Raw genomic sequence first — 23,843 nt, 5'->3', positions numbered from 1 at the left:
AAGACTTGTATGAGAAAACAATGTATAAGATTGCATTATTTTTTTCATGTTGGTTACATGTTGAAATGATAATATAGTCCTCCCTTAGTATCTCCAGGGGATTAGTTCCAGGACCCCTGCAGACAGCAAAATCTGATGTGTAAGTCCTTTTTAGAAATGCACAAGAGGGGCTGGGGAGATAGCTCAGTCGGTAGAGTGCTTGCCTTGTAAGCACTTAAGGCCCTGAGTTCGATCCCCAGCACCCAAAAAAAAAAAAAAAAAGAAAGAAATGCGCAAGTATACAACATATAACCTACCCACATCCTCCTTTGTTTTAAATCACCGGTAGATTATTTATAATGCTTAATACAATATAAATGTTATGTAAATAATGGTTAAACTGTATTACTTAGGGAATAACAAGAAAAAAGTCTGTACACGTGTCACTTTTTTTCTGAATATTTTCCATCCTGTTAGTTGAACCCTGTGGTTTGAAACCCACAGATCCAGAAGGCTGACTTATGTGTGATTAAACATATAGCTAAAATTAATTTCACCTTCATTTTTGAAATGTGGCTACTAGAAGCCTTTAACCTACATATAGGACTCATAAATTTCTGAGCTCTGGGACAGCGCTATTCCAGAACTTAGAACAGAATTCTGGCCCATTTTATTGAGCAAAATAACCAGTCTTTAAGATATATACTGGCTGGGCGCAGTGGCACACGCCTGTAATCCCAGCAGCTCCGGAAGCTGAGACAGGAGGATCACGAGTTCAAAGCCGGCTTCAGCAACTTAGCGAGGCCCTTAGCAACTCAGCAAGGCCCAGTCTCTAAATAAAATATAAAAAGGGCTGGGGATGTGGCTCAGTGCTTAAGCACCCCTGGTACAATCCCGGTACCAAAAGGAAAAAAAAAAAAAAAAAAAAGATATATACGGAATGATTGGTGAACGAAGAGATACAGTTTTCTGCTAGAAAAATGGACACCGCTTTGTACTAGGAGTCAGGAGATCTAGGTCGTGGCCCAGCATATACTGGAAACGCTGTGCTGCCTTGGACAAGCCCTACCCTGTTCTGGGCATCAATTTGCCCATCAGTTTGTGTTGAGGTCTGGAAGTCTGTGATAATAACTAGCGCAGAATTATACCACGAAACCTAAAAAACAGAACTTAGCTCTAGCCTAAACACTTGAGCATTGGCCCAAGGGATCAGGGAGCGGGAATCGCACACTACCCCTGAACTCAGGACCCAGGCGGCCGGCTTCCTCGGGTCTACGTCACTGGGGCGCGACAATATAGTCCTCCGGAAGGCAGCGGCTCAGAAGGTCCCTTTGGTGAAGGCGATTTCCGGGCCAACGAAGGGTCAAACATTCCTAAGTCTCTTGGAGGCTCGGTACTCAGCAACTTCCCGCACCTCACACCCGCCTTTTTACTTCAATACTACTCCGCGTAGGAGTCGGGGTGAGGCCGACAGTCCCAAGAGCACACAGAGCTAAGCCTCAGAGAGGCTGCGCGGAGCACGTGCACATCCTCGCAGGAGTCTCGGCGATTGGCTGTGACGTAACTTCCGGCGTGAGCGGCGAAAGCCGGGAGGGCGAGCGAGAGAGCGAGCAGGCAGCAGGCAGCAGGCGGGCGGCCGGACGTACGGCCGGCACGGAGGGAGGGAACGAGCGAGTAGTGAGAAAGCCAGAGAGGGCGGCGGGGTCCCGAGGGCAGCCGAGATTCCTCAGGTCCCTCTGGCCCCCTCCCCGGAGCCCACAGCGCCTCCGGTCTCCAGCGGAGCGGACACGGCCCGGCCCGGCCATGGCCTCGTTGCTGAAAGTGGATCAGGAAGTGAAGCTCAAGGTAGCGGCACCGGTCCGGCACTTCTTACCCCTCGCTTCGAATCCCCAGCAGCCTGAACAGCTCCCCACTCTCCATGGCGTCTTTGTCTCCCTGGGGACACCAGCTCTGAGCTTCCGCTCTGTTCAGCCCAGCCCCCCACTCCCGGAGATGGCATCGGGGGAAAGGATAACATTGGGGGGCTTTCTGAACTGCGTATTGTAGTGGAGAGTCCCGAGGAGACCTCCGCGGACGCGAGTTGGACTCAGTGCTTTAGGCCAGTGACAGCTGGAAGTCCCCCAGTCCAGCAACGTCCCCGCCCCCAGACGCTGCCGCTGACCCTGTCCTTGGAGGCCCGCCTGGCTCGTATATAGGCCAGGCCTGGGTGGGAGTTGGCACGTTTGTGAGCTCACATCCCCCTATCTACCTGTCTTTTGTCTGCTTATCAAATTCAGACAGCTTCAGACACAGGGAGGAGGGAGGGAGGACGGGGAGAGGTGAGGACACAAACGGGTGCTGCCCTCAAGCCCCGACTTTCCCTCTCCTGAGATGGAAAAATGGATCCTCAAAAAAATAAAGTATCTGCAGTCTGGGGGCCTCTCACCTTCTCATTACAATTTCAAGGTGAGGGAAAGATGGCTGGGTTTGGGATTTCCCATCCTGCCTTACCTCTTTTGCCAGGTACTGAATTGCTCCTACTGAATAACTCTCTTTGTTAATTTTAGGTTGATTCTTTCAGGGAGCGGATCACAAGTGAGGTGAGTGAAATAAATAGAAAAATGAATGTTGATTAATAGTTGGGAGTTTCCCAAAAAGGAGATATCTGTAGAGAGAAGCCTTCCCACAGTTATTAATTCAGTTGTGTTTCCCCTCATCTAGGCAGAAGACTTGGTGGCAAATTTTTTCCCAAAGAAGTTGTTAGAACTTGATAGTTTTTTGAAGGTGAGAGACCCTTTTCTTTCTTAAGTTCCCCATTTTTGGGATCCTGATCTTTCCGATTAGTGTGACAGATTGTGTGATTCTGTTTTGTTTTGTACTGTAAAGCTCTTCATTTCTTGACCTTCAAATGAAATATTTCTTTGTTCAGCTTGAAAAAACTAATGTTTTGGGGGTTGGTGTCTCTCTTTTAGGAACCAATCCTAAACATCCATGACCTAACTCAGATCCACTCGGACATGAATCTCCCAGTCCCTGATCCCATTCTTCTCACCAATAGCCATGATGGACTGGATGGTGTGAGTGTCTTAATATTTATCTTTGTGTTCTTAAGCAGTAGTTTCTTGGTCCTCAATTTCCTGGTAAGTTGAATATGTACAGAGAAGACAATGAGATTTAGATGTGGGGAGAGGACTCTGAGTGTTATAGACATGATGGCTCAGAATATTCCTTTTAACCCATGATATTCATTAATAACATGAGGTGAATATGTTAATGCTACTGTCTGAGCAAGTTTCAAGTAGGACTAAACCTCAGGTTGCCTGATTTTTCCCATGACTCTGAACAAGACTTCTTACCCTCTTTTGCAATGTCTTGAGTCTTGTTACGGAATGAGAAATTCTTCTTGCCCTGTCTTTGCTGTGCATCTTTAGCACCTGGTCCTCATCAGTTATATGTCCACATTCTGTTATAGCACCAGTGAAACTGTATTGTTCTTTGCTTGCATCACTATCTCATTAATAGACCTTGCACATCTGGAATGCAGGAACTGTCTTGTCTTTGTATTCTCAGCTCCTAGTATTGTTCCTGGTACGTAGCAGGTGCTAATTACTTGTTTGTTGATTGAATATTGTGTTTATTTGTAGTACCAGCAGATTTGTGCATTTTTCCTTAATTATTCTCACTGTGTCTTGATTAGTTTTTTTTTCCTGTACTTTATAATCTTCTCCCCTCTCCCTTGATTACTTTTAATGTGTTATGTTTCTTAAAGTTTGTGTTATGTTTTTTCTCAACTAGAGTGTAAGTTGCTTTGTGGCAAGAACCTTTTCTGAAATCTTTATGTATTCTTGGGAAATTGTGCAGAGATTAAGACAATCTAAGGGGTTGAGAATGGACATAAACTTGCTTGAAGGATATCTGGATGGGCATGTAGGTGTTGAAAGCAGGCTAATTCCTGCCTCTTTATATCCTCAGCCTACTTACAAGAAGCGAAGGTTAGATGAGTGTGAAGAGGCATTCCAAGGTAAGAGCTACCTCTACCTCAGCTCACCTTGCCCCACCTGCTGACCAGCGACCCTGAGAAATAGAATGGATCTGGTCTTCTTCAGGCCAGGAAGCAAGATCTGATTTTATTTCCCAGGGTAGTCACAAATCCTCCAAACATGGCCCTTATTTAGTGCTCTAAACCTGATTTTCCAATAAACAGAGTGTTTGATTTAGCATGGATTGCCAAGAGAGAACAATTGGAGGTTGAAATTCCACATCTCAGATTTTAAGTGGAAATCTCAGTTCCACGGGTTCTTTTGTTTTCTCATTTAATCATAGTTGCTGCTGCAGATATATGTATATTTTTTTTTCTTTTTTTTCTTTCTTTTTTTTTAGTTGTAGGTGGACACAGTACCTTTATTTATGTGGTGCTGAGAATTGAATCCAGTGCCTCACTAGATTCTAGGCAAGCACTCTACCACTGAACCACAACCCCAGCCCTCTTTTTTTTCTTAATGTCCTTATTCTGAAAAGCTTTTGGCATACTTTAGCTGTTCATCTTTTGATGCATGCATCTCTCTTATTTTGATAGTGGTGTCTTGGTAGGATTGTGACAGATAAAAAGCAGCAGTTATAGCATCTCATGAGTCCAGGGCAGAAGAGATAAAGGTAGAGGATGCTGTGGCCTTCCTCCCCCTCTAATCATTTGACCTTCCTATCTCTACCAGGAACCAAGGTGTTTGTGATGCCCAATGGGATGCTAAAAAGCAACCAGCAGCTGGTGGACATTATTGAGAAAGTGAAACCTGAGATCCGGCTGCTGATTGAGAAATGTAACACGGTAAGACAGGGGCTAGTGACCTAGGGGCTGGACGTAAATAATTCTTCTAGAACTATGAAAATTGATGAATGAGGAGCTAGAGGCATGTGTGGAGGTTGGCATTCCTAGGTATCCTGAGTCCCGTGAACCTAGAAGCTAGCTCCAACAACATGAATCATGGGCTTCAGGGCTTTAGCTGAAAAGGCCAAAGTCTATATATGTTTGTTTGGATCTTTTCAATCTCCAGGTCAAAATGTGGGTACAGCTCCTGATTCCCAGGATAGAAGATGGGAACAACTTTGGGGTGTCTATTCAGGTAATATACTTGTACTGCAAGGTTTGGGAGACAGGTCATCTTCCCTGCTTTGTCTGTTTTCCTTTTTTCTTTGGGGCAGCTGTACAGTGACATGCAGTATAGTGACTCAACTATTTTTGTTTTCTTTTCCCCAGGAGGAGACAGTTGCAGAATTAAGAACTGTTGAGAGTGAAGCTGCATCTTATCTGGACCAGATTTCTAGGTAGGGCTGCTTGTTCTTGGCCCAATAACTGGGGGCAGTGAGGTGGTAGGCACTAACCAGAGTTTCCTGCAGCTTCCTCCTTTTCTCTTTCCTTCCAGATATTATATTACAAGAGCCAAATTGGTTTCTAAAATAGCTAAATATCCCCATGTGGTAAGTAAGGGTTTTGTGGCCTAAGGGTGGAGGTGGCAGGATGAGGAGTGACATTACTGGGAATGAGCTGTCTTAACAGTCAGATCTTGGGGAGTAGCCTTTTCCTCTGCCCCTCCTCATAGGAGGACTATCGCCGCACCGTGACAGAGATTGATGAGAAAGAATACATCAGCCTTCGGCTCATCATATCAGAGCTGAGGAATCAATATGTAAGTAATTTTAGTTCTTGCCCACAGTAGCCTTGGCTGCTTCTTTTGATAATTTTCTTAAAATCTTCTGGAGGTTGGCGGGAAAATGAGTAAAACAATCAGATGCATTAGCATGTGCATATAATCCCAGCCACTCAGGACTCTTGAGGCAGGAGAATGGTGAGTTCAAGACCAGCCTAAGTAACAGCAAGACCCCCATCTCAAAACAAAAAACCATAGAACAAATTCTGCTCATCAAGGGGTGCTGAGAATGTGAAATCATTGAGAGGGTCTATCTGGGTATCTCCTTTCTATCTGGGTGGGTGTATGTATGAATATAGTGTAATGGGTAGATATGAGTCTTAGAGTCAGAAAGAAGTAGGTTTAGGACCAAATTTGTGATATGTGACTTCGGCCCTATTCAAGCTTTACTTCAGGTTTTTCATCTCTAAAATGGGAATTATAGTACTACCTACTGCACAAAAAAGGGTTGTTAAAACTGAGATCGTACATTAGAGACACTTGGGGCAATATCCAGTCGCCCAGTTTAGTGGTATAGGAGAGTTAGTACATCCACCCTGAATACACATTCAGTGAGTGGGGCTGGGATGACATGAATGGTTGCTTGGGGATTTGTGGCAGTATCTTGTTTTCTTGGTGAGGGAAGGGTTGAACAGATGTGTGATTCCCTTATCCCTCTTCTCCCAGGTCACTCTACATGACATGATCCTGAAAAATATTGAGAAGATAAAACGGCCCCGGAGCAGCAATGCAGAGACACTGTACTGAGGCCAGGGCCAGGGCCAGGGGACTCTGTGAGTCTGGCTCAAGACCGACATTGCCTTGGTTTGTTACATGACTATCGTGATGGGGAAACTGGCTGGAAATAGTAATCACACCTCTCTGTTTTTAGTTAGAGTCTAATGAAACTCTCATCTAGTTCCGTGATGTGTTTACCTCTTTTTTCAGGCCTCAGGAACTCTTCTGTCTCCTTCCCTAGTACCCTACACCCAGCCTGCCCTAATTTCTGGAGAACTCCCAGGTTTGTGCATACAGAATATTGGCACAAGAACACTTGTGTTTTCTCTCTCCCCTTTCTCACTCTACTTGTCAGACTTTGTGTTCTCTACCTTTTGAATGCTTGGTTAGAAGCTGAGGGAACTATAGGGAAAATACTAGGTGTTTTTTAGGAACTGAGGTGTGTGTGTGTGTGTGTGTGGTGGGGGACCATCTCCTCTTCCTGTTGTAAGACTAGTGTGTCTTGTATCTTGGGACATTGGATCTTCCCTGCGACAGCTGTCCTGGTGATAACTTAGGGTTTCCCGTTTATTTACATCCCACCTTGAACCCAATCATGACAAAGAACATCTTAGGCCTTCAATAGAGTTCTTAACACCCTCAGATGTTTTATAACTGGGGTTTTCACATACATATGTGTATGCGTGTTGAACACACACATGGATTTGCACACACACCTTCTTACTCCAGTACCTTGCATACCTTCCTCTTCCTTTCACACATACCCCTTTCAGGAGGTGTTAGTTGTCTTAGTTGTCATATATACCCAGGGAAAAGTCCTGGGCCCATCCTCCCTCCTGATACTGTAGCCACTTGGTGCCCAGGGTGAGTTGGAGAACTGAGAGTGAAGATCAGAGGGCTGGTCTAGGCCTGTTCCTCTCTGACTTGATCCTTTCTGGTGTTATGCAATGGCTGGTCCTCTGACTCCTAATTGCCTTTTCCCAGGCCAGTTGTACATTGGGGTCAGGTGTCTGCAACTGTGAGGTCCAGATGCTGCTGCTCCTTTGGGAAATATTTCTCTTATTTATAGTATTGTGCTTCCGGGGAAAGCAGTCAATTGTGTGTATATGTGTGTGCGTGTGGAAGTACGCCAGGCAAGTCAAAACCATGGAAGAGTCACCTCTCTCTTGAACCTTCCAGAGATATCATTTATTGTTACAGCTTTTTTGTTAACCCCCATCTTCCCCCAGCTTTTTATTCTCCCACTAATGAGAGTTGATATTTGTGGTCAGTCTGCCAGTGACTCTCAGTGTCTGTTTCTGACTTTTATTCTTCCCTGTCTCTGTCTTCCAACCCCCAATCATACTTCCACCTGGGAGGCATCATTTTTATTCCCAGTATTCTGTAGAAAAGGAGTTGGGATGCTGTCTTCCCATGAATAGTGTTCAGTAACAAACCAATTGCATTTTAGTTGGGCAGTGCCCCTACCTACCCCTACCCCCCATCCTTTCCAGCTAAAACCCTTCCCTCCTCCTACCATGTGTTTCTCAGTTTCCCTTTTTGTTCAATTGTTCTGCCTCCTCACCTTACCTCCCTTGGATTGTAATGTAAAATTCTTTTACCATGTCAAGAAATTATTAAAAATACAGGTACTTTGACCTCTTTCTAAAGCTGGAGACCCTCGTGCCATGCTCTAGTGGCAAGGGACATACTGGTACGTGCATGCACATTTGGACACCCACCTCCACAGACACCTCCAGCCACTCTATTGTGTGTACTTTTGCCAACTGAGCTGCCTCTTTCCTCTAGGTTAGTGGAAAGACTGGGACTTCTGCCTACCATGAGGGAAGGGTGGATCCTTTGTTTGTATTCAGTCTGAAATTATGTGAAAGTTAGCTCCTCCCAAACCTTAGCTGCCTTCTGTCCTACCTGCACAAGATCCCAGTTCCTTCCTTCCCATGAGCTGCCAGTAGAGGCTGCTATAGTTTCATGTGGGGAATGATCTGGTCAAGGAGTATCCTACTCAGTCATTTTCTTTACCTTATATTAATTCTCCTCTCTGAATAATGTCTTAAATTTCTTGAGGAGACTCGGGTCTTGGTTTTTAAATTACTTGGAGGGCTGCTTAGGACTCTTACCTCCCTCTGAAATAAAGTTTCCTCATCTTGCAAGTAGTTTCCTGGTTTCCAGTGATCCCCTCATTGTCTCTGCAAAGAGTTTTCAGGTCTTAAACAATGAAGGTACATCTATTCTATTCTCTATCACAGATTAGTACCAGTAGCTACCAGTTTTTTGACTGCCTACCCTGTTTTGGGTTGGTAAGCACTTAATGTGCATGATCACATTTAATCTTCAAGAATCTATTGGATAGTTTTATGCCTTCTGTGTAGGTGAGGACTCAATTTTTGTGTCTCCTAAGGTCACATAACTTAGGAAGCTGGAATCAGTGAACAAAACTGAATACTAAGCCCAGGCCCTCAACCACTCCTCCTTTCTCACTGACCAGATAGACGAGACATGAGACTAAGTCAGGGGATTGCCATTAGGTCACAGGCAGAACTGAATGCTTACTGCTGCACTGGGCAGTGGATCCTGGAGCTACTGGGGTATAGTACAACATACGTATAGTGCCTGGTGGGAATTAAAAAAAAAAAAAAAGTAGTTTAGTGCCTGTGTGTGGTATGCAGGACTGAAGCATCAGAGATTTGCATTCTTATACCTATTTTGGGTGGAAGGTGAAATTTCAGTGTCTTTAGTTCAGGTGCCCTCTCAACTGGTCTAAGTGATGGAAATCACTGGTTGTTCAGGGACAAGGAAGAAGCCAAATGACAGGACAAAAATTGGAACAGAATTATGTAAATTAAGGTTAGAAATTTCCTGTCCAACCCACAGGGTGGAGTTTTCTCCATTCCTATCCATCCTACTAAATATAAACACTGACTTTGGTGTCAGGAACTGGAAGGAACTGCTCGTAGGATTCTGGTTTCAGTTCTGAACATTCACCATGAATCTCAAGGTGGTCCTGGTATTCCTGGTGCTGTCCCTTGTTACCATTTTTGCTCTGGCCTACGTCTTGCTAACCAGGCAAGGTGGTTCCAGCCAGGGTCCTCGCTGTCCCTTCGTATCTCCGAGTGCCCAGCCTTGGACACACCCTGCCCAGAGCCAGCTGTTTGCAGACCTGAGCCCAGAGGAGCTGACAGCTGTGATGAGTTTTCTGACCCAGAAGCTGGGGCCAGGGCTGGTGGATGCAGCCCAGGCTCGCCCCTCAGACAACTGTGTCTTCTCAGTGGAGCTGCAGCTGCCCCCCAAGGCTGCAGCCCTGGCCCACTTGGACAGAGGGGGCCCTCCACCTGCCCGGGAAGCTGTGGCCATCATCATCTTTGGTGGACAACCCCAGCCCAACGTGAGTGAACTGGTGGTGGGGCCGCTGCCTCACCCCTCCTACATGCGGGACGTGACCCTGGAGCGTCATGGGGGCCCCCTGCCCTATCACCTGCGCCCTGTGCTGAAATTTGAATTAGTACAGATGTGGAAGCATTTCAAACAGGTGGAGCTACCCAAGGCTCCCACCTTCCTGGCTTCTGTCCTGAACTACAATGGCTCCACTTTGACACCTCTACATGCCTCCCCTAGAGGTTTGCGATCAGGGGACCGAGCTACCTGGATGGCCCTCTACCATAATGTCTCAGGTCTTGGTATTTTCCTTCACCCCGTGGGGCTGGAATTACTGTTGGATCACAGTGCCCTGGACCCTGCCCGCTGGACTGTCCAACAGGTCTTCTACCTTGGGCACTACTATGCAGACTTGAGCCAATTAGAATGGGAATTTAAAACTGGTCAGCTAGAAGTGGTTAGAGTGCCTATACCCACACCAAATGGGCCTTCGACCCTCAGGTCCCGAATCACTGTGGGCCCTCTTCCCCCTCTTCATTTTTCACACCAGGGTTCTCAGTACAATGTACAAGGGAACTTGGTGGTTTCCCCCCTCTGGACATTTACCTTTGGCCATGGGGTGTTTAGTGGCATAAGGATTTTTGATGTTCAGTTCAAGGGTGAGCGAGTGGCCTATGAAGTCAGTGTCCAGGAGTGTCTGACTGTCTATGGTGCCGACTCACCCAAGACTATGATGACCCGATATTTGGATGGCAGCTATGGACTTGGCCTTAACAGCCGAGGCTTAGTGCGGGGTGTCGACTGCCCCTATCAAGCCACAATGGTGGACATCCACATATTAGCCGGGAAAGGGACAGTCCGGCTGCTCCCAGGGGCAGTGTGTGTATTTGAGGAGGTCCAGGGACTACCTCTTCGAAGGCACCACAATTACATTGAGAGTCATTTCTATGGTGGTTTGGCCAGCTCAGCCCTTGTGGTCAGGTCTGTGTCATCTGTGGGCAACTATGACTACATTTGGGACTTTGTGTTGTACCCAAATGGGGCGCTTGAAGGACGAGTCCATTCCACGGGCTATGTCAACACAGCTTTCCTAAGTGGAACAGAGAGCCTTCTCTTTGGGAACCGTATAGGGGAACGGGTGCTAGGGGCAGTGCACACGCACGCCTTCCACTTCAAGCTGGACCTGGATGTGGCAGGTGAGTATTCAGGGTATGAGAATCGAGGGATGGGGTTGGGGGAGGGGAGGGAATCCCTCAGGTCAAGCTGAAGTCTCTGAAAGGCAAGGGGGTTGTGCTGACTCCATAGTGATTATGGAGGGGACAACCCAGACTGTTGGTGTAGTCAGCTAGTCAACTTCAGGGCTTCTGGGTATCTGGCCAAAGGTGTAAAGGGTTTTTCCACCCAGCCCAGCCTGTAGCCCCAGCAGCGGTTGTGAAACTAGCTTAAATGTAATGTCTGTGCCTGGCTGCCTTAGCCTTGAATGACACCATGGGAAAGTGAATTGGCTCTGCCACTTGGGGTGGGACTGGAGTTATGCTACTTGCTCACTTATCCTGAGGGTGAGTGCTGGTGGGGAGGGCAGTCTTAAGAGGCAGAAAGCACCCTTGGGGATTGGGGGACAGGGTTTCATGCTGGGCGAGGCTCTACAGTGCCATTGTCTTTGTGGGGAGGGCTACCCCATGCCTGTCATCACAATGAACTCTCCAGTGATGTGACAGATATGTGATAAGCTTGCTACAAGTGTAGAAAGGAATTTCTCCAGTAGGGCTCAAAGCTTAAAGGACTCGCTGCTCCTGACAGATCTTTCAAGGACAGAAAGCAAACTTGCCAAGTCACAGACTTAGACCCAGAAAGAAAATTAGAAGTACACCAGCCCTCCTTACTTAATAGTTGGGGAAATTAAGGAGGATGGGGCGGGATTAGGACTGTTGAAGTATGATGTAATGTAACTAAGTATTTCTTGTGAAACATTAACCTCATAAGTACAAAAACTGTACCCTGCATGCATACAGGCTCGTGTTTGAGTGTGGTGGGGTGGAGGGGAGGAAAAATTCAAACCAGAACACAGCTGAAATAGTCATGTTAGCTAGATTACTCTGACTTGATTGGACTATGACTTTTCCAATTGGAAGCTTCTCTTCAGTATTTTTGGCATTAAAGAGCCTTGTTTTGGGAAGTCAAGTCAGGTGATTTTGCTAGTGTGTTCAGCCCAGGCTGGTGTGTGGGATCAGAAGTTGGTAGTTAAGTGCCAGCACGGAAATAAAACCGGCAGAGGTGCTAGTCCCAGTGGATTGCCTCACTATCGGGTGCCTTCCCATAGGTCACATTAAAAGGAACAGTTCCAACCAGCAGAGTGATCAAATACTGCGTTGGGCCATGCAGGCTAGGGTACAATATAATTCCAAGAAGCTCCCAAACAAAAGACAAAATCTAGCTGGGCATGGTGGCTCATGTCTGTAATCCCAGTACCTTGGGAGGCTGAGGCAGGAGGATCACAAGTTCAAGCTAGCCCAGGCAACTGAGTGAGACCCTGTCTCAAAAAATAAAAAGGCTAGGGATGTAGCTTGGTGATAGAGCACCCCTAAATTCCATCCCCCGCACTGCAAAGAGAAAGATACAAATGTGCTCATTCTGAAAATGGAAGCCTACCTGGCCTTGCTGGTAGAAAGTAGCCACAGTGCTTGGGAGATCTGGGTCTGTAGAAGGGGATTGAGTTTTCCTAGCTAGTTTCCCCAAGACAAATTCCATTCATAGTTAAAAGAATGTTACTAGTCAGTTGCATGTGCTTTTCCATTTGTTGGAAAAATAGCTTTAATTATGTCTAAGGTAGAGATTCAGAAAGAATGAGAAGCAAATTTTGGTCCAATGTCTACTGGTGGGCAAATACTAATGGAACTTTCTACAGTGCTGGGAATATTTGTATCTGTGCTGTGGTATACAAGAGCCACTAGCCATATTCGGCTAACAAACAATTTAAATGCAACTACTGTGTCCAAGGAACTGAATTTTCAGTTTAAATAGCCACATGAGAGTAGTGGTTATCCTACTAAACAGGGCAAGTTAGAAGAAGGTGGGTAGCACTGTGCTAGCACAGGGTGCTGCTCTCTGATGTCAGACTAGTGCAGTGGGCATCATGGGGAAGAGGGGCCTGTCCAAACAACCTTACTTGGTGTAGAACTCCTCTCCCTTCCCTCACCCTGGCAGGGCTGAAAAACTGGGTGGTAGCAGAAGACGTGGTGTTTAAACCTGTTGCAGTCCCCTGGAACCCAGAGTACCAGCTGCAGCGGCCACAGCTGACCCGGCAGGTCCTGAGAAGGGAGGATTTGGCAGCATTTTCTTGGGGAAGCCCCCTTCCCCGCTACCTTTACCTGACCAGCAACCAGACTAATGCCTGGGGTCACCAGCGTGGATACCGAATTCAGATCCACAGTCCCCCTGGCATACATGTGCCCCTGGAGAGCAGCATGGAGAGGGCCCTCAGCTGGGGGAGGTGAGGAGGGTCCTGGGCAGTGGGTGGTAGGGAAGGACTGACCCTAACTCACTACCCATGGCTTACCATTTATCCCTGAACTTGTCCTCAGATCCAAGTAGAAATGGGGTGGGAAATGGTCTCTCAGAATGTGATCCAAAGGACTTCTGATCTAGTAATGGCTCTTGATATTTTCCAACACTGCTTTCCTATGACAATTCCTGGTCAGATACCAGCTTGTGGTGACCCAGAGGAAGGAGACGGAGTCACAGAGCAGCAGCATCTTTTTCAGTGCTGACATGTGGACACCCACTGTTGTCTTCGCTGACTTCATCAACAATGAAACGCTCTTAGGAGAGGTTGGTAGCTCTAGGGACAGGAGGGCGCCTCCTCTATGCCTGCATCTTGGCTGCCCAGTCTCTGGCCATAGGTTAGAAGGAGTGGTTTCCAGTTCTGATTTAGGGGCCAAGGAGTTCTGTGATGACCAACATGGATCATCCCCCGCCCCACACGAGATTAGCCTTGGGACACTGACCCCTGCCCACCTCCCAACTGCTGGGCATAGGCGGAAACAACCTGAGGGAGTTGTGACTGAGGGGTGGTTCTTTGGGTTTTGCCTCCAAAGTCCTTCAGCTCTTCCTTTTTCCTGCAGGATCTGGTGGCTTGGGTTACAGCCAGCTTCCTGCACATTCCCCATGCTGAGGATGTCCCCAATACGGTGACTGTGGGGAACAGAGTTGGCTTCTTGCTCCAACCTCATAACTTCTTTGATGAGGACCCCTCCATTTTCTCCCCTGGCAGCATCTTCTTTGAGAGGGACCAGGATGCTGGGCTCTGCAGTGTCAACCCAATGGCCTGCATCCCCAATCTGGCAGCCTGTGTCCCGGACCTTCCCCTTTTTTCTTATCAAGGCTTCTAGGTCTGAGAGTAGGGTAGAACATTGTGGGTGGGGGCACCTCAGATGAGACCCATCTTCCTCTCTGCTCCCCCTTAGGGTTCCCTGTGTTTTTGTCATATTGCTCCCCAGACTCTTACCCTCAGTGCTCCGTAGAAAATAGCCTCCTCCCACACTATAAAATCTCCGTGTGTCCCTTTGGTTAATTCTTACCTTCTGCTCTTTTTATAAATAACACATTTATAAAGATGATTTGGAAATATTCAAGCAAAAATACCATAAATCCCACCACTCAGAACTACCTGGTGTTCTCATCATACCAGCCATTCCCTTATGTATGTGTATTAAAGAGGAATGGTTGTTATGTGTAATTGGCAATAAAAAATCTTATAAGAATTTCACTTGAGTTTGTTCTATTTGATTTTTCAAGTGTCTAGAGTCCTCTAGGGAATACTGAGGACTCATGCCAATGAAATTAGCAATGAAGGAGAGTGCAAGGGGGGTAGACCTGGCCAAGGAATGTTGCTTGGGAAGCTGAGGGGGCTGGAGACAAGGGTTTCCCTAGGAGAAGAACAATAGTTCCTAGTTACAGGAAAGAGAACATCTGGCCTGGAGAAGGTGGGGCTTGTAGAAGAAGCTGGGCCGAGGGGCCCAGGGACTGCTGAGCAGACCCACCTCTTTGCTAGTGGTGGATTTTTCTGCACGGCTCTTTCTCCCCCTTCCACCAGCTCAGCTTTCCCCAACTCCAACCCTGACCTAGAGAGCAGAGTCTGATTTGGAGCCTGAAAAACAAAGCCATGTAAGGTCTGTGGAAATTGCGGCAGCCTGCTGAGACCGCCCCCCAACTCTGGTGTGCCCCTCCCCCCGGCCCCACCCTGCCTGCCTCCTTCTCATCGGCAGCCTTCAGCCTAAGCGTCTGACTACCAGGAAACGCAGCCAGAGTCCCGGAGCCCCCTGGTCCAGCAGCCAAGAGAGCCCCTCTCATGCTTGCCTGAGAATATACAGCCTCACATTGGTAGAATCCTGTCCCATCTCAAGAGACAATGAACCAGAAGACCACCCTGGTGCTCCTCGCTCTGGCCATCATCACCATCTTTGCCTTGGTTTGTGTTCTCCTAGCTGGCAGGGGTGGAGATGGGGCTGAACCTAGCCAACTTTCCCATTGCCCCTCTGTATCTCCCAGTGCCCAGCCTTGGACACTCCCTGCCCAGAGCCAGCTGTTTGCAGACCTGAGCCCAGAGGAGCTGACAGCTGTGATGAGTTTTCTGACCCAGAAGCTGGGGCCAGGGCTGGTGGATGCAGCCCAGGCTCGCCCCTCAGACAACTGTGTCTTCTCAGTGGAGCTGCAGCTGCCCCCCAAGGCTGCAGCCCTGGCCCACTTGGACAGAGGGGGCCCTCCACCTGCCCGGGAAGCTGTGGCCATCATCTTCTTTGGTGGACAACCCCAGCCCAACGTGAGTGAACTGGTGGTGGGGCCGCTGCCTCACCCCTCCTACATGCGGGACGTGACCCTGGAGCGTCATGGGGGCCCCCTGCCCTATCACCGGCGCCCCGTGCTGTTCCGAGAATACCTGGACATAGACCAGATGATCTTCAGCAGAGAGCTGCCCCAGGCTGCGGGGCTTCTCCACCACTGCTGCTTCTACAAACACCAGGGAAGAAACTTGGTAACAATGACCACTGCCCCCCGTGGTCTGCAATCAGGGGACAGGGCCACCTGGTTTGGCCTCTACTATAACCTCTCAGGGGCTGGGTTTTTCCTGCACCCGGTGGGGTTGGAACTGCTGGTAGACCACAAGGCCCTGGACCCTGCCCACTGGACCATCCAGAAGGTATTCTATCAAGGCCGCTACTATGAGAGTCTGGCCCAACTGGAGGACCAGTTTGAGGCTGGCCTGGTGAATGTGGTGCTAATCCCAGACAATGGCACAGGTGGGTCCTGGTCCCTGAAGTCCCCGGTGCCCCCGGGTCCGGCTCCCCCTCTGCAGTTCCATCCCCAGGGTCCCCGCTTCAGTGTCCAGGGGAGTCGAGTGGCCTCCTCATTGTGGACTTTCTCTTTTGGCCTTGGAGCTTTCAGTGGCCCAAGGATCTTTGACATCCGCTTCCAAGGGGAGAGGGTGGCCTATGAAGTCAGCGTCCAGGAAGCCTTGACCATCTATGGAGGAAATTCCCCAGCAGCAATGTTGACCTGCTATCTGGATGGTAGTTTTGGCATTGGCAAGTACTCCTCACCACTGACCCGTGGGGTGGACTGCCCCTACCTGGCCACCTATGTGGACTGGCACTTCCTTTTGGAGTCTCAGACACCCAAGACAATACGTGATGCCTTTTGTGTGTTTGAACAGAATCAGGGCCTCCCCTTGCGGCGACACCACTCCGATTTCTACTCCCATTATTTTGGGGGCCTTGCAGAAACAGTGCTGGTCATCAGATCTGTGTCTACTTTGCTTAACTATGACTATGTGTGGGATATGGTCTTCCACCCCAATGGGGCCATAGAAGTCAAAGTCCATGCCACGGGCTACATCAGCTCTTCATTCCTCTTTGGTGCTGCCCGAAGGTACGGGAACCAAGTTGGGGAGCACACACTGGGCACGGTCCACACCCACAGTGCTCACTTCAAGGTGGATCTGGATGTGGCAGGTAAGACATCCTGATGGGGACAAGGATTGTGCAAGAAGGACTGAAGAGTTCTATTTGTTTGGGATATTTTGTAGATTATGCAGGAAAGAAAGGTTTTGGTTGTCATGGTTCCTGTTTGGCTGTATGGGAGAAAGCTGGCTGTTGAATTTTATTTGGATCTTAGCTGGTTGGCTGGGAACACAACTGCCAGCCTTCCTCCACGTGACCCCATTAGAAAATCTTGGGAAGTAACTTCATGCTATGCCACATGCTTATGATCTCAGAGGCTTGGAGGACTGAGGTAGGAAGATAGGAAGTTCAAGGACAGCCTGAACAACTTAGACCCTGTCTGTCTTAAAATAAAAAAATAAACAGCTGAGCTCTGTAGCATATGCCACAAAGGCTGAGGCAGGAGTTTCTCAAGTTCAAGGTCAGCAAGATCCTCAATAATTTTTTTTTTGTTTTTGTTTTTTAATGACCCTCAGTAATTTAATAAAATAAAATTTAAAAAAATAAAAAGTAAAAAGGGCTGGTGATGTAGCTCAGTGGTAAAGTGCCCTAGGTTCAATCCCCCAGTATTGCAGTAAAAGAAAAAAAAGACAGAAAATCTTGAGAAATGGCTAAGTTTAGGGTGGAGGCAGGGTCTGTTCCCTATTACCTCCCTTGCACTTATGCAGGCCCCACTTTAAGGAGTCAGCCATGTCTCTGTGTCTGGCCTGTGGTGCTGATATGTTTGAGGATCTGCATTCTGCCAAGTCGCTGGCACATGGAGACCAGTCATGGAATAATCTAGGTTGTACATTTCCTGGGAGATGTGTCCTCCTCCCCCCTGATTTTCCATCCCTCTCTTTGGTACCATTAACTTCAGTGTGAGCGGTAGAATGAATACTGTGGAGAAGTCCAGATATTTCCTGGAGTTGGTCAGAGTCAAGGCCCCATTATGTCTTGAAATTTCTGTCTTTGTATTTTCACTTTCTTGCCCTCATTTAGTTCATTATCAGATTTTTTTTTCCTGCTCTACCTCTGCAATATCTCAGAACCCTCACCAGTAACCCTTATAGATGTCAGCCTTCTCTCTGCTGCCACCACTCTTGATGCCTCCACTCTGTGCCTACAGGGCCTCCCACTCAGGCCAGCCTGCTACTTACACAGCTCCCAACTTCTCTAGTCCTGCAGGACATCAGCTACAGAACAACTTACAAAGCTCATCCCTCTGTGAAGGAACTCTAACCTGCCCTGCGCTGCCAGAGCCACAGCCACACCCACATCCTCCCTGTGCTGAGCACACAGGTTATAGTTAGGCTTTGTCCCTGACTAGAATGACTCTCCATCTCATCTTTTTGGGTGACATACCTTTAGTCTAGGCTGAAAACTTGCCACAGAGAAGCCCTATCCCTGCCTGCACCTATATTCCTGTAACCCTGACTCTGCCTCACCTGTGCCCCTCTCCCACTGCAGGGTAGGCAGTGGTTTTCTGTCTATGCCACCCACCCCACCAGGAAGAACAGTAGGGTAAGGAAAGTTTCATTAACCTCTGGCCCCAGGGGTAAGCACAGTTCTCTCTGTTAAATGAAAGGAAAATGAATGAAATCCTTGAAGAAATATTTTAGTTAAAGATCAACAGCTTTGGCTGACAGGTTGGGGTCATCTCGGAGAGAGGGAAGGGAAGCAGGGGCCACACTCTATCCTGGGATGTTCTTTGGACCCCTTCTGATGCCAGGTGTGGGAGGACTCCAGAGGGGCCAGGGCAGCTGTATGATCAGCCTTCCACCCTCATCCCACCCCACACAGGACTGGAGAACTGGGTCTGGGCTGAGGACATGACCTTTGTCCCCACAACTGTGCCCTGGCGCCCTGAGCACCAGGTGCCAAGGCTGCAGATGACCCGGAAGCTGCTGGAGACAGAGGAGCAGGCTGCCTTCCCCCTGGGAGGGGCCACTCCCCGCTACCTGTACCTGGCCAGCAACCACAGCAACAAGTGGGGTCACCCACGAGGCTACCGCATCCAGACACTTAGTTTTGCTGGGGAGCCACTGCCCCAGAACAGCTCCATGGAGAGAGCCTTCAGCTGGGGGAGGTGAGTGGTGGGCTGTCAGAGAGGACTATGGGAGATGAGAGTGGGGGGAGAGCATAAGAGGGACACTGGTAACAGTTGGAACTGTTCTCAAGGTGAGGTGAGATCTCAGGGAGCACTTCTTGCTGTAAGTGTGCACAATGGGGCACAATTTCTCTTTGTGAGCTAAAACTGAGGAGTGAGGACTTATTTCTGTTTTGGATGAGGGAGGGACCATGCAGTAAAATGGCAGAGTTATCAATAGGAAGATGCGACCCTCTAGGATGATATCAGGGTTCTGCTGTCCTGAGTTGGTATGTGAATGGAATGGAGAAGCTGAGGTCTCGGCACTCTGCTCCCTTCTATCATGATCAGGCAGCAGAATCCTCCAGGTTAGTGACCATGGAGGCCTGAGCAGTCCCCCTGTAGGTACCAGCTGGCTGTGACCCAGCGGAAGGAGGAGGAGCCCAGTAGCAGCAGCATCTTTAATCAAATGACCCTTGGACCCCCACTGTGGATTTCAACGATTTCATCAACAACGAGACCATTGCTGGAGAGGTGAGCTGATTGCGGGAGGGCTGAGGGATGGAGATGAGCCCCACTCTGTCTTGGGAGGGTCCCTGAAAACCCAGAGTTAGAACTGACACCTGCTTTCTGCACTTTAGTGAACCTGATCATTATCTCTTGAGAATCTTCCTGAACTGGGAAGTCATGTGCAGAAGTTGGGTGAGGAGCAGGGCCTGTCCTCCAGACCCTACAGCCCTTGAATTCATGGACTGAGTCCTTTTCAAGACCTGAGACTCAAGCAGGGCTGGAAGGTACCAGGGAGGACCACAGCTCTGCACCTAGAGCTTCTTCCTTTCCTTCCTTGACTATCAAAAAGTGCTTGTCAGCCTGCTTCTGCTTCTCAAGCTCTGATATTTCCTCCTCCATCCTTTTGGCTTGAGTTACAATTTGGGAACCCTCAGAGAGTTGAGGGGAGAGAAGCTGAAGTAGCAGGTGTCGCCTTTGGGGTTGGGAGGCAGAGGGGAATGTGATAAGAAGCGTCAGAGATGGAGGGTGCAGGCCAGGTACAGTCCCTGAAATGAACTCTTCATGCTTTGACTTTTGAATCAGAAGGGAAAATATTTAAAGATTCAAAAACCATAGGCTGGTGAGCGGAAGCCTTCCCTGAGAGGCCACTAGGGAAATCAGGGCACATCCCTAGCTAAGCCTGACCTCATGATCCTCTTTCTTCTCCCCCTGCTAGGACTTGGTGGCCTGGGTGACAGCTGGTTTTCTGCACATCCCACATGCAGAGGACATTCCCAACACGGTGACTGTGGGGAATGGGGTGGGCTTCTTCCTCCGACCCTACAACTTCTTTGACGAGGACCCCTCCTTCTACTCTGCTGACTCTGTCTACTTCCGGGAGGACCAGGATGCTGGGGCCTGTGAGATCAACCCCCAGGCTTGCCTATCCCAGGCTGCTGCCTGTGCCCCCGACCTCCCTGCCTTCTCCCATGGGGGCTTCTCTCACAACTAGTTGATCCCTGGGATGGCCAGTCTGACCAGGGGTCCCGGGGTCAGGGTAAGAGGGATGGGCAGCAACTGGACACTGGGCAGGGCATGCTGTTTTCCTCTTCTCCCTCTTTATACCCTGATGTCTCTGCCAAGGTCCTCTCTCTTCTACTGTTCTCCTTTGCCTCCTCCTCCCTGGCTGGAGCATCCTGACCCTGAGATGCCTGACACAGGAACACTGGGCTTGGTGGATCCCAGCTGTGCTGAGTTCCTACCCTAGGGAGGGGAGGAATGACCCAGTCAGGGGGCCGGAGAGATAGCTATGCTTTTCTTCAAATGCTTCCTTTTTTTTTTTTTAATTTCTGCCTTTCCAAATATTTTTAGGCCATTTCTGAGGACTCTGCAATGGAAATAATTCCCTAGAGATCCCAGGGCAGGGTTCCCGTCAGTCCTGCATATTCACAGATGAACTAGAAGGACCCCTTCTGCTCATGTTCCCTCTCATCCAAGTCCCTTCCTTCTCTGCTTCTTCCTCCCTCTTACCTACTGCTTTCTTCTTGAGTTCCTACCTGCTTTTGTATTCTGGGATTTTCCCTCAAATCCTGAGTGGTTGCCCTGTCCTAGTCCTCGATGTTTCCCAGTCCTCATTTCTCAATTACAGTCTCTTCTGAGCCTATAGAAGTCTCAAAGATGCAATGGAGTAGGAGTTGCCCCCACTTCTGATTTGGAGCAGGGTGGTGTGTTTCTGGCAAGTTCTCTCTGCCCACTTGCCCACTTCATCTGCCAGCCTTGCGCTCTCTTGAAGAGAATGGTCTTAGTATCAGCAACACTCAATCTAACATTGCAGGTGTTTTGGGGGGGGTTCCCTGATAATGAAGAATGGGTCATCTCGTCCCAGGGTTGTGTGTGACCAATGGCCTCTGTAACTCTGCAGCACCCAGCCAGTTTGGGAAGCTGTGGTGGGAACCAGGTGTGGACACTACAGGGGAGATGCAGAAAACCCTGGGAACTCCACCCTCAGGTCAGGTCTGTCCAATCATGTCCCCACATGTAAATGAGCTGGGGCCTCGGGTGGGGAGGAACCTGGCCTGGAGGGACCTGTTCCAGGGCCACCCATTACTATTTCTTCCTACTGGGGTCTGAACTGGGGATGGGTACAAAGTAATATCAAGAGATTGGAAACAACAGAAACATTCCTCCCTAGGTAATTGGTCAAATTGATTCTGATGCAGTCTTTTTTTTTTTTTTTTTTTTTTTTTTTTTTTTTTTACCAGGGATTGAACCCAGGGTTGCTTAACCACTGAGCCACATTCCCAGCCCTTTATTTTTATTTTTATTATTTTTAAAGACAGGATCTCACTATGTTGCTTAGGGTCTCATTAAATTGCTGAGGCTGGCTTTGAACTCATGATCCTCCTGCCTCAGACTCCCAGCTGCTGGGATTGCAGGTGTGTGCCCTGGCACCTGGCATTTGATGCAATATTACAGTGCAGTACTATGCAGCTAAAAATACCATCTGTCTTTACGTACTCATAGTAAATAATTTTCAAGTTAAAAAGGCAAGGTGCAAGAATGTGTATAGTGTACACTTCCCATTTGTTTTAGAAAGGATAAGAATATAAATACATATTTGCATATTTAGGAGAAATGGGTAACACTGATTACCTCTGGGGAGGGGGCAGACTTGGGAGGGGACTTAGCACTGTATATCCTTCTGTACATTTTTAATTTCAAACCATGTAACTGTATTATGTAGGAAAAATAAGTAATAAATTGGCTCAAATGGAAGCTGACTTCTTTTTTCTTTACTGACTTGCTTTTTGGGAACAGATGGGTAGAAAGGGGAAGAATAAAGCAGAGGAGTAGGCCCAGTTTTCAAGTGTTTGCAAACCAGAGAAGTGAGTGTAACATCTAGTACCTTCTTTGCCGAAATGTTAAATTTCAGTCAACTACACACCCCTATCTGCCTTTGAGAGAAGATGGCAATGAGAAGCAATGGGGAAGGGGGACTTCTGTTTACTGGAAGCCCAGGGAGGGTCAGGAGACCGAGTGCAAGCAACAGTTTTGGATGCTACTCAGCTTCTGACCAGAGGAAGATCATGTTCTGGGAGTTTGGACATCACCAAAGCTTCTTGGATCTGTCCTGCCCCAAGCCCAGATCATCAGTCAGCTGGAGAGAAAGTAGTTTCCAAAGAACATGGAGAAAGACTTCAGTCAGGAGCAGGAGGCCAGTAATTGTTGGCTTCATTTATCATCTGGCCTGGGTGGGGACAGGGAAGGATGGAGGACAAGTAGACACTGAGATGACATGGAGGAGAAAAGGGATATGTGGCCAGTTGTTACTTTGCTGACTTCATTACTCCCTGTTCCTCTGACCTGGAGAATCTAACTTCTCCTTTAAATGAATAGCCTTTTGTTTCCACACACTCTTTCCTTCTTATGGCTAATTGTACCATGGTCAATGCTGGAGGGTCCAGGAACAAAGGAATGCTGTCTGCCACCATCTTGTCCACTTGAGACTCGATTCCTTAAAACCCATCTCTATACCAAAGAGTAGGGGTAGTGGTGCATGGTGGTGTGTGTGTGTGTGTGTGTGTGTGTGTGTGTGTGTGTGTGAATGTGTGTGAGTGCTCGTGACATGACTGGTTGTGTCCCTATACATCTCAACACAGGAATGATACCACCTGCCCCACGAACCCAATGAGAGGAGGCGGAATGAACCTCTCCATCATTAGAACATCAGCCCAGTTCTGGTCAGGAAGAGGCTTCAAGGTGGACCTCCAGTCCCCTATCCCAATCCGGGCTCTTCCATAGACCATCCAAGTTGTCTGGAGCTTTGTCCTCAGGATTGTAAATTGTGTTTAGCAGTGAGAAGTGAATGAGGATTGATGTCATGAGGGTTTGAAGGCACTCATGCCACCAAGCCTCAGAACCTTAGGATGTGGGGCCTATTGTCCTAGGAATAAGGAGCTGGACAAGGGGTCCTCTGAGGCTTGGATCAAAGGGCATGACTGGGACTTCTCCAGGAATGTCGACACAGGCAGCCCCGGTGAGGAAAACAAGATGGGCCCACCAGCCCCTGGGATGAAAAGATATTAGAGGAAACTGTGAAAGTAATAAACAGGGGACAGGGTCAGGGTGACTCCTTTGTAGATGCCGTTTCCCCATGAGCCACAGCAAAGGTCTCTGTCCTAGACATTCCACCTCCTCACATGAGACCCTGGTGAGCCCCCACTAGAGTGAACATCCTTGACCTCTCCTTGGTAACACGGTTCAGGATAAAGACACATGGGCCATCATATAAAGCTGTGTTTATTTATTTACTGACTTACTTTTGTGATACTGAGGAATCAAACTCAGGTTTTTACACATACTAGGCAAATGCGCTACTACTGAGCTACATTCCCAGCCCTTTTTTATTTATTCATTTTATTTTTGAGACAGGGTCTCAGTATGTTGCCCAGGCTGACCTCAAACTTGTGATCTTTCTTCCTCAGCCTTCTGAGTCACTGGGATTATAGGCATGTCTCACTGTACCTGGCCAATGCTGTG

General features: G+C 48.2%; 3 protein-coding genes across 6 annotated transcripts; all 3 read left to right on the top strand.

Moving 5' to 3' along the window:
* The first annotated feature begins 1,535 nt into the window (after positions 1 to 1,535).
* Positions 1,536 to 6,567, top strand: Psme3 (proteasome activator subunit 3). Of its 4 annotated transcripts, none has more exons than XM_047543607.1 (11): positions 1,539 to 1,824; positions 2,526 to 2,558; positions 2,680 to 2,742; positions 2,931 to 3,035; positions 3,931 to 3,979; positions 4,671 to 4,783; positions 5,010 to 5,078; positions 5,213 to 5,280; positions 5,379 to 5,433; positions 5,556 to 5,642; positions 6,330 to 6,567. In XM_047543607.1, the coding sequence occupies exons 1-11, from the start codon at positions 1,783 to 1,785 to the stop codon at positions 6,408 to 6,410; spliced, it is 765 nt and encodes a 254-aa protein (XP_047399563.1). In that variant the 5' UTR covers positions 1,539 to 1,782; the 3' UTR covers positions 6,411 to 6,567. The 4 variants fall into 4 exon arrangements, with proteins under 4 accessions (XP_047399565.1, XP_047399563.1, XP_047399564.1 ...); XM_047543606.1 differs by lacking the exon at positions 1,539 to 1,824 and adding an exon at positions 2,302 to 2,424; XM_047543609.1 differs by lacking the exon at positions 2,931 to 3,035 and having other exon boundaries at positions 1,536 to 1,824.
* Positions 6,568 to 8,183: 1,616 nt separating this feature from the next.
* Aoc2 (amine oxidase copper containing 2) lies at positions 8,184 to 14,512 on the top strand. The gene is made up of 4 exons (XM_047543580.1): positions 8,184 to 10,948; positions 12,957 to 13,242; positions 13,451 to 13,580; positions 13,874 to 14,512. The coding sequence occupies exons 1-4, from the start codon at positions 9,364 to 9,366 to the stop codon at positions 14,138 to 14,140; spliced, it is 2,268 nt and encodes a 755-aa protein (XP_047399536.1). The 5' UTR covers positions 8,184 to 9,363; the 3' UTR covers positions 14,141 to 14,512.
* Positions 14,513 to 15,149: 637 nt separating this feature from the next.
* LOC124979169 (membrane primary amine oxidase-like) lies at positions 15,150 to 21,560 on the top strand. The gene is given in 5 exon segments (XM_047543578.1): positions 15,150 to 16,759; positions 18,530 to 18,815; positions 19,221 to 19,279; positions 19,282 to 19,349; positions 20,041 to 21,560. Coding segments are annotated over 5 exon segments (2,289 nt in total). The 5' UTR covers positions 15,150 to 15,159; the 3' UTR covers positions 20,317 to 21,560.
* The last annotated feature ends 2,283 nt before the right edge of the window (positions 21,561 to 23,843 follow it).

The sequence above is a fragment of the Sciurus carolinensis genome, chromosome 3, assembly GCF_902686445.1.
Source record: "Sciurus carolinensis chromosome 3, mSciCar1.2, whole genome shotgun sequence".
NCBI lineage: Eukaryota > Metazoa > Chordata > Mammalia > Rodentia > Sciuridae > Sciurus > Sciurus carolinensis.
This window is presented reverse-complemented; position numbering and strand designations above follow the sequence as displayed.